The 20,597-nt window shown below is 41.1% G+C and overlaps 1 protein-coding gene across 1 annotated transcript; it reads left to right on the forward strand.

Moving 5' to 3' along the window:
- The first annotated feature begins 8 nt into the window (after nucleotides 1-8).
- Nucleotides 9-20,187, forward strand: gipc3 (GIPC PDZ domain containing family, member 3). Its single transcript, XM_034676663.1, has 6 exons — nucleotides 9-1,225; nucleotides 10,671-10,856; nucleotides 11,000-11,180; nucleotides 15,617-15,726; nucleotides 16,205-16,286; nucleotides 18,837-20,187. The coding sequence occupies exons 1-6, from the start codon at nucleotides 941-943 to the stop codon at nucleotides 18,986-18,988; spliced, it is 996 nt and encodes a 331-aa protein (XP_034532554.1). The 5' UTR covers nucleotides 9-940; the 3' UTR covers nucleotides 18,989-20,187.
- The last annotated feature ends 410 nt before the right edge of the window (nucleotides 20,188-20,597 follow it).

A 20,597-nucleotide genomic window follows, 5' to 3' on the forward strand; every position in this document is an offset into this window, starting at 1 on the left:
GACTTTTACAGGTGTTAGAGTCTCAGGTGAGCTGTATCTCCAGGGAAGTGGAGTTACAGCTCACTGGAAACTTAATATTTTAGAAAAAGCACAAAAATATGACAATCATTATATTCTCTTCCTTAGCACTAGGCCTTAGAAATTTTCAGGCTTTCTTTTCATCCACAAAAACTTGAAATTGGACGCCTCAATGCCCATTATCCCTGAGTCCACTTATTCATCAGTGTTGTAAGGAGTTTCCTTTAATGTGTGCACATCCTTTGTATTATGAAACCTATTTTAAAGAATGGAAAACCCATACAAGAAGCATTCAAACACAAACTAAACATATGTTTGTGTGGGATTTCCATGAGGTCACAAAGGTCAGTGCATGAATGAGTATTCACCCAGGCAACAGCCAGTTTCATTTATTGAGGCCAGTGAAGGGGGAGCACCTCACTCACCACCCAGCGCTATCATCTTACCTTTAGCTCTGAGACTTTGTTTTGTTGCCCTCGTTTTGCAGGTATGCATGGGTTTTCACACTTCATATGAATGTTTACATATTCAGGGTTGTGTGTGTGTGTGTATGTGTGTGTGTGGTATGTCTCACAGCCAGACTGATATTGGGGATTAACTCTGTCTCTTGTATGAAGAAACCTTTACCTGATGTGTTTTGTTTGTGTTCTCTGTGCGTGAGCTACCAAAGGCTCAGGTGTAACACATTCAATCCTCGACTCAAAGGGTGTTGGGTTTCCAGCAGCAGGGTCTGGCTGGCCTCCTCCAGCTACAGTTACCAGGTTACTCTCATCACTAATTCATCTTCAACCTAAAGCTCCGGCTGGTTGGTTGGTTGGTTTGGTGGTTGGTCAGCTAAGAAGAAGGGGGAAGGTTTCTCTTTTTGCCTGAGCAGTGACCCACCAGGGCTCCTTACAGAAGCCTGTACCTGAGCCGAGGCCTGATGCAGAACGGGGAGGCTATGAGCCCGCAGGACTCGGAGGCAGCAGGGGCAGAAGCCATGGAGGACCAGAAGGCTAAGATCCTTGCGTGTGTCGAACCCACAGCGCCTCCTCTTCCTCCTCCTCCTTCACCGCCGCCACCAGGGCCACCAGAATACCCGAGACCCAGACTCATCTTCCACACCCAGCTGGCTCATGGGAGCCCCACAGGTCGCATCCACGGATTCACCAACGTCAAGGAGCTGTACGCCAAGATCGCTGAAGTGTTCAACATCTCCCCCTCAGAGGTACAAAACAAAACAGAGACATGTTCAAATATTATGATAAGTTCCAGTTTTGAGGAAGATGATTTGTTTAAAAGATGCATCTCTTTCTTGTGTTTCTGGTCTGTCAGGCTTGCTGCTATTAGGTGTAAGGTTTCCACTCTAGGCTTTTTTCCATGATGCACTATTGAAGACCATTTGGCTCACCACTGTCTGCCAGACTTTGAACTCATCTGGGCCTAGACCAGGATCAATAATGGACACAAATAACAAGATAACATTCCGTAATCAATAAACATTACACATGTGCTGTAACAAAACAACTTGCAGTAACAGGAGTGAGTTCAGACCGCAGGTTATATTGATGCAAATAGCCTCAAAACTACAGCTTGATATAGCAACGTCAAAAAATGCTATACCTATTTATTTATAAAGTTTTAAAGGGACAATGCAAATGACATAGTACAACTTCTGATGCTGATGCTTCACATATAGAGATTATAGCTACTGCTAGTTTCCAACTCTTGTCCCAGTTTGTCTTTCAGCATATATTCAATAACATGCATGTGTGGTGAAAATAAAAGAAGAGCAGATATTTACATCACAGTTACATGGAATTAAAACAAACTGTTATATATCTTGTGTTAATGTATTTCCATTGGTAGTGTGCTCCACATTTGAGAGCCTTTTAAGGAACAAGCAGACTGCCCCAGGGAGGTCTTACAGTGTGCAGTTTTACAATCACCACTAGCAGTGCCCCGGGTGTTCCTAATGCTATTCTGCCTGATGAAAGGTTTGCAAACATTTAAAAAACAGTTTCAGGCGCAAGAGTTTGATAAAATGATGAAAACTGAGAAAATGATACTGCTTCAGTATGATGCAGTAGGCTATCTTTAAAGGTCAAGGTCTCAGCAGATGTGTGTCTAACATGAGTCTGGTCCTGCTGGAGGTTTCTGCCTGTTAAAGGAAGTTTGTCCTTGCCACTGTAACTTGCTAAATGCTGCAAAGTGCTCTGCTCATGGTGGATTAAGATGAGATCAGACTGAGTCCTGTGTGTAAGATGGGACTGGATCTGATCCGGTCTTGATGTTTGGTCTTTGTTAATAATAGAACACAGAGTACGGTCTAGACTTGCTCTGTTTGGAAAGAGTCATGAGATAACGTTTGTTGGGATTTGGTGCTATATAAATAAAGACTGATTGAAGGTTTGGTTATACAGAGCTGCAACAGTTTAATCATTGTCAAGGTGACTGGGAGACAGGGATAGAGGGAGATGAAGAGAGAGAGAGAGATGATAGTGGGGAGACGGATAGTAGTAGTTGTAGCAGCTGGAGTCTGGCACATCCACAGCAGCAGAGATCCAGAGGAACCTACGAGACAAGGGAGCTCAGGGACTCCAGAAAGGTCTAAGAAAAGAGAGAAGAGAGGGAGACCAGAAGAAAGAAAAAGAGGAGAAGAAATGGGGAATGACAGAAGGAGAGGACGGGATAAGAAAAGGAGACAGAAAGAAAGAAAGAAAGAAGGACAGAAAGAAAGAAAGAAAGAAAGAAAGAAAGAAAGAAAGAAAGAAAGAAAGAAAGAAAGAAAGAAAGGAATGAAAAGAAAAGGGAAAGGCTGAAAGAGCAAAAGAAAGAAAGAAAAAGTAAGAAGGATTAAAAAAGAGAGAACGAAGTAAAGAAAGAAAGAAAAGAAAGAAAGACAGAAAGAAATAATCTACGGCAGCGATCCAGAGGAATCTACGAGACAAGGGAGCTCAGGGACTCCAGAAAGGTCTATGGTTAGTAACTTTAATGGGACAGGAAGAGTTAAAGTGAGAGACAGGCAGAGAGAGGAGAGAGAGGGAAAGACAGGATCCCAGTGTGTCAGTCTAAGCCTATAGCAGCATCACTAAGAGCTGGTCCAAGCCTGATCCAGCTCTAACTATAAGCTTTATCAAAAAGGAAAGTTTGAAGCCTACTCTTAAAAGTAGAGAGGGTGTCTGCCTCCCGGACCCTGACTGGTAGATGATTCCAAAGGAGAGGGGCCTGATAACTGAAGGCTCGACCTCCCATACTACTTATAGAGACTTTAGGAACGACGACTGTCTTTTTCATGTTCAGAAGGAGCTTGTTTTTGATAACACCATTTACATACCCTATCCATATGTGATGATAGAGCCCAATGTTAGTAATAAAGCCTCGCCTCAGCTAATAGACACGTTACAGTAAGTTGTAAAATAATGTAGAAGTATCAGAGGAAGAGAAAGTCCCAACCCTGGGTGAATTTCCCTTACTACACACATTACAGAATCTAAGTTGGACAGTCCTGCGATGCTCTCATAGGATAAAAAACACAGACTTTCTTTGATATCTTGGAGTTTCCACGATAATCCCCCCAAATAGCATCACATCATTATTCTGTCACACTTGGCAGAGCTCCATTAGAGTCACATTAAACTTCAAAAACAGCTGTTTCATTTGATCATCACCGCACATGAAGTGAATGAACTAGTGTTTGAAAATTGGATCATTCCCATTTTAAAAAGCCTCTAAATAAACACCCATTAATCTTTATATCTGTATATCTCTTACAAATGACTGATTTGTCTGTGTGTACACTCGACACTTCAAGTCCACAGCCATCCCAGAATGATGAGATAACATTATGAGCTGAATTTATTGCAATGCAGGTGATCAATAATTCTGTTATCAGTGAGGTTAAAGCAGACAGACGCGCACAAGGCCAGAATCCTTGAGAAGATGTCGAGTCACTAAATCTCTTGTGGGTCAGGGCTAACCAAACCGCTCTGCAGCCTGATTCTGCTCTCCTTACTTGACATGATAAAGGCTTCTTGTGACAAAAACCTCCATGCTGATATCAGACTAAACTTCATTTATCAATGCAGTTATGTATTCAAGGCATGCAGGGAATTATAGAAAGAAGTAGGGACGTGAAAGGTGTCAGATAGTTAATAAGTGTGGACAACCTTGTGCACAGTTAGTGTGCTGAAACTGTTTCATATATTAAAGTGTTCATGCATTTCTGTTTCACACAACAAAGATGAAGAAAGTGAAGCGTCTAAGTGAAGATAAGAGTGTCTGTGTGTCGTGTTCTGCAGCATTCTCCAACATGTTATGGTAACAAACTCCGCCACAGCACAATAGCCATTTGACATTGGCCTTATCTCATAATTATCAGTGTTGTCTTGAAGGCCACCGTGAAGGTTTTCTTTATCTGGGTGTCACTTCCTGAACATAGATGACTGCAGATGAAGGGATACATATGGGGAAGATAAAAATAGACAACTGTCCGAAGTGATTGTGTGAAAGATTGTTCGCCTGTTGCAACAAGATTCAACTCCTTAAAGCTGCATTTTTATATGAAGATAGTGAAAGAAAGTGAAGGGTTTGTTATGTCCTGCAGGAATGTCAGTGAAGATAGCTGCAGGAGGAAGTGTTACAATGTTACAATGTTACAATGTCATTTAGCAGACGCTTTTATCCAAAGCGACGTACATACGAGAACAAGTACACCACAAGCAAAGATCTAGACAAGAGGAAACAAGATCAGTAAGAGGAACAAAGTGCTTCAAGTCAATTTGGGTGCAGGTACTGCCAAGCAGTGTAAAGGCAATGCACAAAGTAAATAAGGAACATCTACAATGAAGCAACCAACCAATTTAATACCTTCCATTATCATCATCAACAATTAACATCACCACAATAATGACCAGAGTACCAAGTGCTGGGTCACTCCAGACCTGAACACAGAGTCCCAGAGTAGAGCAGGACAGTGCGAGTCAATCGTAGCTGGAAGACATGATCTACCACTGGGGACAACAGTGGAGAGCAGTCTAGCTAAGTGCATAGTGCTTCCTAAAGAGCTGGGTCTTTAGCTGTCTTTTGAAAGTAGAGAGGGACTCTGCAGATCGAATGGAGTTGGCCAATTCATTCCACCATTTAGGGACAACAGAAGAGAAGAGTCCAGCTAGTGGTTTTGAGGCCTTGTGTGCTGGAAGCACTTGGCGCTTTTCAGAGGCTGAGCGTAGCGGGCGAGAAGGGCAGTAGACCTGGATGAGGGGTTCCAGGTAAACTGGAGCAGTTTTGGTTCCTACTTTGTAAGTCATGATTAGAGTTTTGTATCTGATGCGAGCTGCAACTGGAAGCCAGTGTAGTGAGATGAGCAGGGGAGTGACATGAGCTGTCTTAGGCTGTTTGAAGACCAGACGTGCTGCTGCGTTCTGGATCATTTGCAGAGGTTTGACTGTGCATGCAGGGAGGCCTGACAGTAGAGAGTTGCAGTAGTGATTTTAATCTGAAATGATACACAAGTTGCAGTCATGCATTGAAAAAATGCACAAGAATGGAAATTAATTAATTATCTTTGAGAGCAAAGCCCTCATTTACAATGACGCAGAGCATATAAAAGAAACATTAAAATGCACGACAAGCAAATAAAAGATAAAACCTTAAAATAATGATCAATTAAAAAGTAATGTTAACCCAAAGTCAGTTAAAACAGCTGCAATCAGAGGTTAAGCAGTTTAAAATAATGATTTAAAATGACTAAAAGAAACCAATGGGTTCATTTTTAAAGAGCTTTGAAGGGAGTTCAATGCAAATGGTGCAAAAAAAGCCAAAAGCAGATTTTCCCAGCTCTGAATTCACTCTAGGAACCTGCATCCTGTTGCACCAGATGTCCGTAAGTTGCGTCCTAAGTTAGGGTGTAAAGTCCTCCCTAAACCAGACGTTGAAACCATAGACTGTAAATAAAAATGGACAGCGTTGCTCCGCCTCTTCCCTGTTGTACGGTTCTGAAGCCAAAAAATCCCTCTCCTGGGCGCCGCCATTGTGCAGCCAGAGCCTGTGAAGCCTTTGTAATAAGCTTCGCCCTACAGCGTGACATCACAAGACGCTGTGTGTCCTTTGAAGTTTCACTCTACGGCGGCTGTGAATCAAAGGAAACAGGAAGTAAAACCCCGTTTTTTAAACTCTAATAACCAACGAAGAAGAAACTGTTCAGAAAAAAGAGGACTTGGACACAAAACAGTCAAATACTAACTACATATAACCACAGCATACAGATGTGAGAAACATTCGTACGACGTGTATTTATTTTTTAAAGTTTGACTGCTCCCCCATTCAAATGAATGGGGGAGATGGATTTTTTGACCTATACTGCAGCCAGCCACCAGGGGGCAGACACACTGCTGAAAGCCTCACCACCAGGGCCGTATCCGGCACGCTTGGTTGAAACCATAGACTGTAAAAAATATGGACGTAGTATCCGTGACGTCACCCATCTGTTTCTGAAGCGCTGTTTTGAAGCCAATCGGCTGTGGCAGCCATATTGCTTCTGTCGAGCCAGTGTGACGTAAAGAGGCGGGCTTTGAGCCTCCTAGCCAACAGCTGCAGCGTTCCAGCAGGCAGCTGTGCCTCTCATTGGAAGACTGGTAATCTCAATATCTTCGAAATTGCCGAATTAGAAAAAAATTCACCCCCCTCACAGTGAGAGGACGTCGAGAAATGAGCTATTCAGACTCCACTCATCTTTTGTACCAGGCTGTAAACATGATTATTAATGCTGCAAAGATCGTCTTTTCCCCATTCATGTGTATGTGACTTCCGGTACTTCCGGAGCCAGCCTCAAGCGGATCCTCGATGAACTGCAGCTTTTAACACTTCCTCATTGACTCATATTTTTAGACCGGAGGTTGCCGCTTGGTTGAAACTAGTTAGTTTGTAACTTAAGTTGTGTCACTGTTTGGTTTCACCAGAGACGTAAGGTTCATCTTAACTAGTAGACCGTAACGTCCAAACTAACCACAACATTGTTGCAGATATGACGTTTAAACTTCCAGCAGCCAATCAGAGGAAAGCACCAAATTTGATGCATTGTTATCAGAATCAGAATCAGCTTTATTCGCCAAGTATGCTTGAACACACAAGGCATTTGACTTTAGTAAACTGTGCTCTCTTTGTACAAGGCATAAGAATAGGAATAAGAATAAGAACTACAATAAAAAATAAAATAAAAATATAATAACAATAACCTTAGCTATAAATACAAAGAAACAACAAATAGGCTTGACTAATATGTACAGGCTAAAATAATATGATAAAGTGCAGTGGTGAGTTGCAGAGGTAGTTTTACATTATAAAAATAGAAGTTAAATAATACAAAAAATAGAAATATGGAATTCTGCTTGAGAATTGTTGCATTGTGTATCTACATGTATATTTACAGAGAGTATTTATCTGACAGGTCTGACACTGTTATGGTTTAGTGTTCATCAGAGTGACAGCCTGGGGGAAGAAACTGTTCTTATGGCGGGTTGTTTTGGCGCACAGTGATCTGTAGCGCCTGCCGGAGGGGAGGAGTTTAAAGAATTTGTGTCCAGGGTGTGAGGGGTCAGCGGTGATGCTACCTGCCCGTTTCCTGCACATCTTTCGTGCCTAATCGTCTCAGAACTGACCGACAGCTGAAACAAACTAAAGTAACTGATGAAAAAGTTGCCTTGACCAGGGTGTTCCTACAGCGGAGAGGAAAGCAGGATTTGCTCCTGTAGAAAAAGACAATCTTTAGTCACAAATTTAAAATCTGACTTTTAAAACATAACTTTCTCATCAATCCAGATACAGAGATATTTATAAACCTTCACCCTTTCTACATCTCTGCCCGCATTAGAAGTGATGGTGAATGTTCTCAAGTCGATATGTTTGGCCCTGGAAGATATCATTAATGTAACGCCGTACCTTGTTTAATCTCTTCAGATCTGTTAAACTGTTACTGCGTTAACTTAAAACTTAATTAAATATATTTCAGGGCTGTGGGGAAGAAATAGCATGGGACAACTTCTGCTCTGCGTCGTGATGCCTTTAATGACTCTTCAACAACGTTGGACAACTGCACATCAAACTCGTGACACATTTACTTAACCTCAGACAATATCACCCTGAGCAACCTTAAAGAAGCAGTGCAATATATGAAACAGTAGTCTTTCAAACTTCATTAAAGACTTAATGATATAAACACTTAGACCAAAATAAAATCTCATCTTACATACTTTCCTCTCTTCAGATGAAATGTCCTCATTTCAAAAGTTATGAAAAATAAAATCTCATCTTACATTCATTTTATTCACTCTGCAGTTAAGACCAACCTAACACGAGAAGTCTGTGTTTAAAAATGTCTGTATCAGTCATTTTCAGTGCAATGAAAAAGAATCATAAAGAAACTGCTTTGTCTTTGAATCAATCAATGGAAGACCAGGTTCAAAAATCTGATGTACTGCAGGATGAAAATGAATCTGATGAGTCGTGTATCTGAAAGGCCTTGAACAGCACTTGGACTCATATATTCGACTCAGTAGGTGGTAAATATCAGGCTGTTAGGTGTTGATAGTGAGACACACAACAGTTTCCTTGAACCCCCTTGAGGACTGAACAGCGGCAGCATAAAGTTACAGCACAGCTCGACGCCGCAGAGGACTTCGGACCGCAGTCAGACCGTTTCACTCACCAAAGGAATTACTGCGAGCAATATCAGGAACAGGACAGGAACTGCTCCGGGTTAGATAACAAGTCACACAGGTTATCTCAGATTTCCGTTTTGGATATTTCTGTCAAACTTGAACTTTAACCTTGAAGAATAACAAAAATCAGGACATTGATGGTGTATCAGAACAACAACAACAACATGAGCAACAAGCTGAACAAGATCAGCTGGAGTTTGAGGAGCTGTAACGTGAGAGGCACATGTCCAGTCCAGGAATGTCAACGTGTTAATGCTGCTCTTAACGGCACATTTCCTCTTGTGCACGGATGATGAAACGACTGATTCATGTTTCACAGGAAACGTCTCTTAAATTATTTCAAGTGTAAACTGCTTCTCGTGTTTTTATGACACTTTTTTTTTCATCACTCATCTTTGAAATACAACTTTGAGTAAAAGCTTTAAACTCAAACAACAAACAGAAACATTTAGATAGTCTTCATCATCTACACATTTTATCCATACATTCACTGCTCATAACAAAATGGCCTCAGCAGCTAAATCAAAGAGTTTGGCTCTGCTGCCCTCTGCTGGTGGATCTTCATGCAGCACACATGAAGGATTTGTGATGACATCATTGTTGTTGTATTGAAACTGGGAGCTCCAGGAAATAACAAAACTCCCTTGAGTATTAATTTACAGTAAAAGTGTACATGCATCATTAAAAGAAACTTGTAAGGATGATTGAGCAATACCAAAACACAAATGTTTCAATTAATTTAACACTGTGCAGTTAAAGAGAAGGAGGGAGCTAAAACATGGAAGTGTAGGTGTAGTGTCAGGGGTTACAGCTGATCTATAATTAACCTCTGTTTGCATGAATGGCATGCATTCTCTTCATAGAGGGTTGCCTATAAAAAGGAGGCTTAATGTGGTCTTCAATGTTTTAAACAGCAGGTGTCGGCATCAGAACATTAAAAGGAAACACTCAAGTTATTTTTCTAATAAGAGTTCTGCTCATTAAACTTTGTGGAAACTAATTTAACACTAAATGTTTAGAACAACTAAATCTCAGCATTATTTTTGTTTTTTATAATTATGATATTATAAAAAATAGTTGTATAATTTAATTGTAAATAAATATAATAATAACTTATTATTTGTATGATTTATTTATTAATATTATTTTTTATTTATTTTTGTTAATATTATTATTCTTATTTATTGTTTTAATATCATTCTTATTTATTTTTGTTAATATTTTTTTCTTATTTATTTTTTGTCCATCCATCCATTGTCTTCCACTAATCCGGGGTCGGGTCGCGGGGGTAGCAGTCCAAGCAAATTGACCCAGACATCCCTCTCCCCGGCGACACTTTCCAGCTCCTCCTGGGGAATCCCGAGGCGTTCCCAGACCAGGCGGGAGATATAATCCCTCCACCGCGTTCTGGGTCTACCCCGGGGCCTTCTCCCAGGTGGACGTGCCCGCAACACCTCTAAAGGGAGGCGTCCGGGAGGCATCCTTATCAGATGCCCGAACCACCTCAGCTGACTCCTTTCGACGCGGAGGAGCAGCGGCTCTACTCCGAGCTCCCTCCGGATGTCCGAGCTCCTGACCCTCTCTCTAAGGCCGAGCCCAGACACCCTTCGCAGGAAACTCATTTCAGCTGCTTGTATCCGCAATCTTATCCTTTCGGTCATGACCCACAGCTCAAGACCACAGGTGAGGGTTGGAACGTAGACCGACTGGTAAATCGAAAGCTTTACCTTCCGGCTCAGCTCCCTCTTCACCACAATGGTCCGATACAACGTCCGCATCACTGCTGACGCCGCACCAATCCGCCTGTGGATCTCACGCTCCATTTTACCCTCACTCGCAAACAAGAACCTGAGATACTCAAACTCCCCCAGTCTATTTTTTGTTAATATTATATTATTATGATTATGGTTTTTAGTTTTGGTGTATTAAATCACTTCACTCACCTCCCCCTTTTAGATCCTCTTCTGCACCCTTAACTCCCATAAAGTGGACATGCAGAAGCTCCTGGGGGGTCAGATCGGACTGGAGGACTTCATCTTCGCTCACGTCCGGGGAGAAACCAAAGAGGTGGAGGTGACAAAGACGGAGGACGCGCTGGGCCTCACTATCACGGACAACGGAGCTGGATACGCCTTCATCAAGGTGAGAGAGGATGAAGAACAGTCAGTGTATTGTTGAAGAATAATCAAAGACTTAGATATTAAACTTCAGGAGTTCTACAAGGTCTCACCTTTCCCATGATGTTTGCAGAACCTGAAACAGGGAATGTTTTCTGTCTCTTTCAGAGGATAAAGGAAAGCAGCACCATCGACCGGCTGAAGACGGTTTGTGTTGGAGATCACATCGAGGCCATCAACGATCAGAGCATCGTCGGCTGTCGACACTACGAGGTGGCTAAGATGCTGAAAGAGCAGCCGAGAGGGATTCCCTTCACTCTGCGCCTGGTGGGGCCCAAGAAGGCCTTCGGTGAGTTAGAGATCTGTCTTACTGGGTCAGATGTATTGGGATGTTTAGGCAACAAACACACACACACACACACAGAGAACCTGCAGAGATCCTCTCACTGACTCAGAAGGAGAGCTAATGAGTCTGAAACCTGGAGTCCAAGAGTTTAAATAAGCTTCACACACCAGGAGCAATCAGGCACACACACCTGCTCCACATCAGGAGCAATCACACACACACACCTGCTCCACATCAGGAGCAATCAGACACACACACACCTGACTCTGCTCTGGGATGGTTCCTTCCCTTAACTCAATGAGAGCTCCTCACACACTGACTTCACTGTGTTGTGCAGAAGAAGCTGCAAACTATGAATTCTCAAACAAACACGCACGTCTCAGTCAGTCAAAAGTCCATGTGTCATTTGAAACAAGTTCCTTGCAGTAGCCTACATTTCTGCTTCCCTTTGTACATACAGACCTTATTTCACCTGCATGTCATGGTTAAAATCCAACATGATTAAATGATAGGGTGAAGATTTAAATATCTGCCATTTAAATATCTTTTAAAAACACATTTTTATGGATGTTTTTATTCTTTTACAGGCAGTATCACTGGCAGGATGTTATAATTCTATAATTTTATATTCTTATATTTTTATATTATTATACTTTTTTTATTTGTATAGTTCTATATTTTAATATTCTTACATATTTAAATTTTTACATAATCAAATTTTATATTTTCATATTTTTATATAATTGTATTATGTATTTATATTTTTATATTATTATATTTTTATCTTTTTATATATTTAAATTTTATATTTTTATATATTTTTTACATTATTATATTTTTATATTTTATATCATTACATTATAATGTTTTTAGAGTTTTATATTTTCATATTTTTACATTATTGTATTATTATAGTCATACATTTTTATATTATTTTATTTTAACATAATTACATTTTTATATTCTTATATTTCTTATGTTTTTATTTTTTCCATCTTTTGTATTTTTTGTCATTTTTATTCTTCCAACATCATTTTATTTCCTCTTATTTATCTACCTCACATTTCTCTTTTATTCTCTAACTTTCTTATTTGTAAAGCACTTTGTATCCTGTTTAGAAAAGTGCTTTAAAAATAAGCAATATTCTTATTATCATTCTGAGGAATCAGGAGGCCTCTGTTTTCTCCACCTGATTAATGTGAGGGTTCCCTGGAACATATTCATAAACCATCAGCTGAAGAGTAAAAAACTCAAAAAGAGAGGAGCAGCAAGAATCAGACGAGCCTGAGAAAATACCGAATACAGCAATAAGTAACTTTTGATGACATTTCTTTGGCATTTTTCCTTTTGGGATGGAACTGAAGAGAGACAGGATGGGGAGTAGGGAGCAGGGGTGACATTTAGCTTGGAGCTGGACCAGTGGCCTCCGTGATGAGAACTGCAGTCTCTGTATTAACCGCTGAGTATCATTATGGCGGGTCTCAAGCTTCTGCCTTTACTTTAACTCAGATTCTGCAGTCTTGACAAATTCACAACAGTAGCACACGTAAGTTTACTGTGTCCTTAACCCGTGTCAATGTTGTTTGGACTCTCAGTGCTGTCGACCTCTTACAGCTTTAATTTCCATCCTAATATTTGTCCCCTGATCCAAACAGAAACAGTCCAGCTCAAGTGGGACAAAGTTTTGTGTTCAGATTTGTATGTTGATGTGAAAAAGTGAGCAATTTCTTAATGATTCAAATACCAACATGCACACACATCAGTGCAGAGAGAGAGGACGCTCTGCATTCACACAGCAGTCAGTGCCAAAGATACTGTAAATATTTGATCACAGTGCTCTTGTTGTATTTTCCCTGTTTCCAGAGAATGAGCACACTTATATATCAGGAGTAAAAACCCATGAGCGATTAATAGGTTTACACTAACTGTCTCCAAACCAGGTCTCTGACGTGGCTCCTCGCTCTAAGTCTCTTTATGAAGGCCAGATTTCATGCACTTTGCCCTGGGACTTTTATTCAGGACTGTACCCGTCACCAAGAGGCCGTCTGGGAAAATGCTCTTCCCTTCAGAAGTATGTTAAGTTGCTCATGAATTACATTCAGAGGAAGTCTGCGTTTCTAAGTGGATGTTGCAGACTGGACCGGAGCACAGCTGTCATCGAAATTATGTTATCAGACAGGAAACCAGATCCACGGTCAATGTCTGACATCCTGCTAACAATCACGTGTAGTACTTAGTACTTTGTTTCCATGCTTAATGATGTTCAGAGGAAACAGAAACGTACAGTTAGAGGACTCATGTGAGAGTACATTTACCGGAGGGGAAGAAGTCCGTTAACATCTGTTAATGCAGGTAGGGTGCTTTTGGACCAGAAGTTCCAGGAACTAAATGGTTCCTGTGGCCCCACTGTGGTCTGCATTTCCACCGAGGCCTGAAGTCCCGTGGAGATTATCCAAATCAAGCCAGTGACGTATGGAGGGAAAAGAAACGTGTTGATTCAGTGAATCCATCTGTGATGAAATATAGCACCATCTAAAACAGACCAGCTGAGTCTCTTCATGCTAACAGGCTAACTGTTGTGTTGCTCAGAATGATACCTGCCTGTCCGTCTGCTTCTATGGTGTCATCATCTTTGTGTTACTGCCCTCTACTGGTCTGGTGGTGTAGTGCATTTACTTTTTTATTCTCCATACGTCACTGGCCTGATTTGCACAATCTACCCGGGACTTCAGCCCGCGGTCTAAACGCAGACAACAATGGGGGACCAGGAACCTTTTAGCTCAGGGGGCTAAAAGACCGTCGAAATGCACCTTTAGCCTGTCAGCATGAAGGAGATTCCTCTTGTGCTGTTCGTGCTTTATTGAAGATGGATTCACTGAATCGACTCTTGGAAGGAGACGAGCGCGAGAGACAAAGACGTTTCGACACACCATGTCAGAGATGGACCGGTGTTTTGGTTTAAACGGCGACCCTGTTAACTGGAGACTCTCAGCCGGATGCATCCCTCATAAACGTCTTTAGACCATCATTAAATATCTGATGAGGATATTTTGAAATCTTAATAAAAACTAAACTAGTTTGCATTCCCAGGAACTCCCTCTGTGTTTCAAAAGCTGTGTAAACTCCACAAACACTGACACGTTCAGCTGAAGGGCTCCAGTTTACCGGGTCACTTTTAAAAGCGGAACACCGGGAGGAGAGACGCATTCACGGTGGGCTGAGAGAAGACTACTGTTACAAGCTGCTAAATCAAGAGAATCACAGCTTCTTCTTTTGAAAAGTACACACACATACAAAAAAGATAGAACAAATAAAAACTAATGAAAGAAAGAGAAATCAAGAGAATCACAGATGGACAATGACTGTGAATGGTTTTTCGAAAAATTAAAAAAAAAAGTAAAAGAAAATTTTGAATTTTTTATTACTTTTTTTTTTAATTTGAAAAAAAATAAATTTGAAAGACACATTTTGAAAAAAAAAAATTTGGAAAAAAAAATTTTGGAAGATTTTTTTTTGGGGGAAAAAACACAAATTTGCATTTTTTTTTTTAAAAAAAAAATGTTTTGAAAAAAAAAATTGGAAAAAAAGTTGACCCGGAGCCTGTCGAAAAAATCTATTTCCTCAAATTTGAAATTGTGCTCAAAAAGCAGAAAAACATGAAAAAAGGTGAAAATTTTGCGCCTGCAGTTAAAAACATGGAAAAAGCAAAGAATGAATCAACACGTGAGAGGAGATAAGCGCGAGTAGCAAAGACGTTTCAACACGGCTTTAAAATCCTTTTGAACTCAAAAAGCCGTGGCAGAGATCGGCCGGTGTTTTGGTTTAAACGGCGACCCTGTTAACTGGAGACTCTCAGCCGGATGCATCCCTCATAAACGTCTTTAGACCATCATTAAATATCTGATGAGGATATTTTGAAATCTTAATAAAAACTAAACTAGTTTGCATTCCCAGGAACTCCCTCTGTGTTTCAACAGCTGTGTAAACTCCACAAACACTGACACGTTCAGCTGAAGGTCTCCAGTTTACAGGGTCACTTTTAAAACCGGAACACCGGGAGCTGACAGAGACGCATTCACACCGATATTCAGGAGTTATTAAACCAAGTGAATCACAGGTGTGTGTGATGTTAGTGAGGACGGAGGGTGGAATAGCACTGCAGGCCCTGCCCCTAAAGTTTGTGGACCTTTGAAAAGTACTACCCCCCTAGCAGGGACTCTTTAGGGGGAGATTAACTACCCAGGAACTATATTTAGACCCTGGGTCCTGCGGTCAAAAAGCACCATTTGTTAGGGGGCCATATTTTACGCCCTTGATTTGTGGATTGCATGCCTCCTGCAGACACTCAACAAGACGATAAAAATAAATCCAACAGGTTGTCTGCCTCGTCTTTATTCTGGTCCCTGCTGATCATCCTGTGTTTGTGTGTGTTCGGTCAGACATGATCGGAATGAGGACCAGAGCGCCAAAATCTAATGAGGGCAAGATGGTGAACGGGAGGGAGACGCTTCGTCTGCGCTCCAAGGGCGCTGCTACGGTTCAGGAAGTGGTGAGTTTCACACGCTCTCTTGGACAATGACATCACTTCCAGTGCATTTTTGTTTTCTCGGTCAGTAGCACAGAAAATAAGACCCTGCAGAGTTCCTGCGTGGGTCATCAGGGAACTGAAACGACTTCATGTGAACCGCACAACCCCAGCTGATTATCAGAAACACAAACCAAATCACATGTTTCAAGGAAGTGACCTCTTTTATAAAAGAGACTCTCACCTTATCTTGAAAGTTCACTCTTCATCAAATGGCTGAACTTGTTCTGCAACCTTCAAGAAGAACAAGTTAAACAAACACTTGATTAGAAAACAGTTACCAATGAATTAAACAACCATCTAAACTCTGCTGTGAACAGTCAAAGTTCTTCTTCTGGTTTTGGTGTGAGTCTGTGTGCTCTCTCAGAGTCTGTATCACCATATTTAGAGCGTGAACACCATCACATCTCGCTCTTCTGTGTCCTCCTCTTTGCTCTGACAGCAGAATGAGTTTGAGGAGCAGGCCACGAGGAAGGTGGACGACCTGTTGGAGAGCTACATGGGAATTAGAGATCTGGAGCTGGGTAAGAACTTTCTCAGTAGTTAGAAAAAGTCCCTATGGCTCAAAACTGATGAGAAAAATTTAAACAATCTGCTTTGATTTCTCCCCTCTGAATTTTGCTACCAAAATAAAAGCACACAGAAGCATATTTTATTTCTGATAAGTACAGGACGGGGGGTCAGGAATCTGAGGGGGCTGCAGGGTTGCACTTTCCCAGACTTTCAGGGTCATCGACCTGGTTTCCCAAAATACAGTTTTTTATTTGGACCCTAATTTAAAGTAGGTTAATGATTCCTTAATCTGCACAGTAGAGATAAACAGTGTGTGTTTTCTGGTGTATAGTTTTAAAATGACATTTTGGAGAACACACTCAGGGAACAAGTTCCAAACAAGCATCCGCTGTTTACTGAACACTTGATTTAGGATCATCCAAATATTGCTTTTATTCAGATCCTCGAAGCCTCTTCATACTGTCAATTAAAGGTGGGATATTTCATCAATCAATCTTTATAAAGCACCAAATCCCAACAAATGTTCTCCTCAGACTCTCTCCGAACAGAGCAGGTCTAGACCATACTCTGTGCTCTATTATTAACAAAGACCCAACATCAAGACCGGATCAGATCCAGTCCCATCTTCCAGACAGGACTCAGTCTGATCTCATCTTAATCCACCATGAGCAGAGCACTTTGCAGCATTTAGCAAGTTAGAGAGAGAGAGAGAGAGAGAGAGAGAGAGAGAGAGAGAGAGAGAGAGAGAGAGAGGGAGAGAGGGAGAGAGAGAGGGAGAGAGGGAGGATAGTGGAGAGACGATAGTGGAGAGACGGATAGTAGTAGTTGTAGCAGCTGGAGTCTGGCACGTCCACAGCAGCAGAGATCCAGAGGAACCTACGAGACAAGGGAGCTCAGGGACTCCAGAAAGGTCTAAGAAAAGAGAGAAGAGAGGGAGACCAGAAGAAAGAAAAAGAGGAGAAGGAATGGTGAAGGAAGGACAGAAGGAAAGGACAGGATAAGAAAAGGAGACATAAAGGATGAAGAAACATGGAAAGAAAGAAAGAGAAAGAAAGGAAAAAGGAATGAAACGAAAAAGGCTTGGAAGGAAGGAAGGAAGGAAGGAAGGAAGGAAGGAAGGAAACGAAAAAGGCTTGAAAAAAAGAAGGAAGGAAGTAAAGGAAAAAGGAATAAAAGAGAGAAAGAAGGAAGGAAGGAATGAAAGAAAGGAATGAAAGGGAAAGTGAAAGAAAGAAAGAAAGAAAGAAAGAAAGAAAGAAAGAAAGAAAGAAAGAAAGAAAGAAAGAAAGAAAGGAAAAAGGAATGAAACGAAAAAGGCTTGGAAGGAAGGAAGGAAGGAAGGAAGGAAGGAAGGAAGGAAACGAAAAAGGCTTGAAAAAAAGAAGGAAGGAAGTAAAGGAAAAAGGAATAAAAGAGAGAAAGAAGGAAGGAAGGATGAAAGAAAGGAATGAAAGGGAAAGTGAAAGAAAGAAAGAAAGAAAGAAAGAAAGAAAGAAAGAAAGAAAGAAAGAAAGAAAGAGAAAGAAAGGAAAAAGGAATGAAACGAAAAAGGCTTGGAAGGAAGGAAGGAAGGAAGGAAGGAAGGAAGGAAGGAAGGAAACGAAAAAGGCTTGAAAAAAAGAAGGAAGGAAGTAAAGGAAAAAGGAATAAAAGAGAGAAAGAAGGAAGGAAGGAATGAAAGAAAGGAATGAAAGGGAAAGTGAAAGAAAGAAAGAAAGAAAGAAAGAAAGAAAGAAAGAAAGAAAGAGAAAGAAAGGAAAAAGGAATGAAACGAAAAAGGCTTGGAAGGAAGGAAGAAGAGGAAGAAGGAAGGAAACGAAAAAGGCTTGAAAAAAGAAGAAGGAAGGAAAGGAAGAAAAGGAATAAAAGAGAGAAAGAAGGAAGGAAGGAATGAAAGAAAGGAATGAAAGGGAAAGTGAAAGAAAGAAAGAAAGAAAGAAAGAAAGAAAGAAAGAAAGAAAGAAGGAAGGAAGGAATGAAAGGAAACAAAACGAAACGAAAAAGGCTTGAAAGAAAGAAAGAATGAATGACAGACCCAAAAAGGGGGAAAGACAGGATCCCAGTGTGTCAGTCTAAGCCTATAGCAGCATAACTAAGACCTGGTCCAAGCCTGATCCAGCTCTAACTATAAGCTTTATCAAAAAGGAAAGTTTGAAGTCTACTCTTAAAAGTAGAGAGGGTGTCTGCCTCCCGGACCCTGACTGGTAGATGATTCCAAAGGAGAGGGGTCTGATAACTGAAGGCTCTGCCTCCCATACTACTTTTAGAGACTTTAGGTACGATGAGCAGGCCTGCATGTTGGGAGCGTAGTGTTCTAGATGGGTAACAGGGCGCTATGAGCTCTAGTAGTAGTTGTAGCAGCAGGAGTCTGGCACGTCCACAGGAGCAGAGATCCAGAGGAACCTACGAGACAAATCAAATAAAAAGAAAGAAAAGAAAGGAACTCCAAAGTACTAGAATGCATAACAAGACATCAAGAGCAGAATAACATGTTTACATAGTTATAAATAATTTCAAACTATAATCTTTGCATGTCTTGAAATGAGTCTCATTTTCTGCAGCGACCACCATTGTTGAAGCCGGCAAAGACAAGAAGAACCCAGATGACTTTGCGGAGGCCTTGGACTCGGTTCTGGGAGATTTTGCCTTCCCTGACGTGTTTCTGTTTGATGTATGGGGAGCTATTGGGGACATCAAGAATGGGAGAGTGTAGGCGTCAAACATATACACACACCACAATCACATCCTTTATGAAGATAGAGCTCACCAGAAAGAATTTGGTTTTAAGCTGCATTCTCAATCACCTCATTTAAAACCCTGATCAGGACTGCAGCTACAACAATTTCCCCACAAAACACAAACAGGAAGTGATGGTGGCCTAAAAGGTGCAGGCTCTACACCGGACATACTTTTCTGCACACTTCAGAGATGATGCAAACTCAAAAACACAAACAAAACAACAGAAGCATGCTGCAGAGAAGTAAATGAAAGATGCATTCAATTCATAAATGATGCAAAATTAGAATCCATGATAAAAACAATAATCTGTGTTTAATAAATGGATTCATCTTTAAAGTTGCAGCCCTGTTTCCCCTCATGAAAAGGTTTCAGCTGCTGTAGTGTGTTTACACTTTCAGGCCCCTGCACATTCAGGGTGGAGCATCACATGAAGGTATGTTTTCAGTTTTGCTTTAAAGTGTTAGGAACATCAACGCAAAGCTATCAGTCAGACATCTTGGAATCAAGGAAGTTGAATAAACTCGAGTAAACCTTTGTTCTCTGATGAAGTCCCACTGGGGGAAACAGGAAGGGGGCAAATAAGGGACATCTCTGGGTCATCTCAAAGTCAGAGTGCGTCATTGCACTCAGCTTTTAGTTATGCTCTTCGTACGCTCAAGATCTGCGTGTGATTCTCAAGTTTTGCAGGCAGATTTTGAGAGAACAAGTTAACCAACTGGCCTTCAACAACTCCTTAACTTGCAAAAAAAGAAGTTGAATATGTCAAAAACAAACAATCCCAAGCTGAAATGTTCTACTTTCTGAGCTCCAATCTCCCACAAGATCATTACTGTCAAACACAAACCACAGCCATGATGCTTCTGCAGACCTCACATTAATTCACAGAGTCAGTCGTGGTTTGTTTCAGCGTGTAAATACAGCAGAGGAAGTTGTGCTGCTCTTTCTGTCTGTTGCTGTACCAGAGTGCATTCAAATACTCCAAATTTAAAAATGTGCTTCATCTCCACATCTCCACATCTCCACATCTCCACATCTCCACATCTCCACATCTCCACATCTCCACATCTCCTGTCTGAAAGTGATGTTTTGTTTTCAACACTTTGTATATGATTGCTCCTCTTGTTGATTTTAGAAGTAAAAAAGTTGGAAATAAAAACGTCAGACTTGTTTCTGTTTCACAGGAAAGCTCGTTCTCTTTAATGTTCATTTATTTACATGCACAGCAAACGACACATATCAGACGAGGGTATTCATCAACACTTCATTTTCATACCGCTGCAGCGGAAGCAAGCTCTGACTGAGGAGAGCGAGAACACAATCTTCACAAGTCATGTGCAAAATCAGGGAGACGTCACAGAAAGAAACTTCACTTTCATGATCCTGCACAGTTTGATTTATCCGACAGCTACATAGCTCCTGGACTCTTTCTCTTAAACACCTTCAGCTGCTTACAGTGTTAGTACAACGTGTCTGAGAGATGGAGCCGCTCCAAGCAGCAATAAAAACAAAGAGTGTAACACTGAGCAGAGGCTCGGAGGAGAAGTGGAATCTGACGTCTTGTTGAGCTCATTCTGTGATGTAGC

This window comes from Notolabrus celidotus, chromosome 2 (assembly GCF_009762535.1).
Source record: "Notolabrus celidotus isolate fNotCel1 chromosome 2, fNotCel1.pri, whole genome shotgun sequence".
Lineage (NCBI taxonomy): Eukaryota > Metazoa > Chordata > Actinopteri > Labriformes > Labridae > Notolabrus > Notolabrus celidotus.

What these genes read in the sequence shown, in the direction of transcription:
- gipc3 (XM_034676663.1), top strand. Translation starts at nt 941, where the DNA reads ATGCAGAACGGGGAGGCTATGAGCCCGCAGGACTCGGAGGCAGCAGGG. An exon ending in CTGGATACGCCTTCATCAAG is followed by an intron (nt 10,857 to 10,999) that starts GTGAGAGAGGAT and finishes TGTCTCTTTCAG; the next exon opens with AGGATAAAGGAAAGCAGCAC. An exon ending in GGGGCCCAAGAAGGCCTTCG is followed by an intron (nt 11,181 to 15,616) that starts GTGAGTTAGAGA and finishes GTGTTCGGTCAG; the next exon opens with ACATGATCGGAATGAGGACC.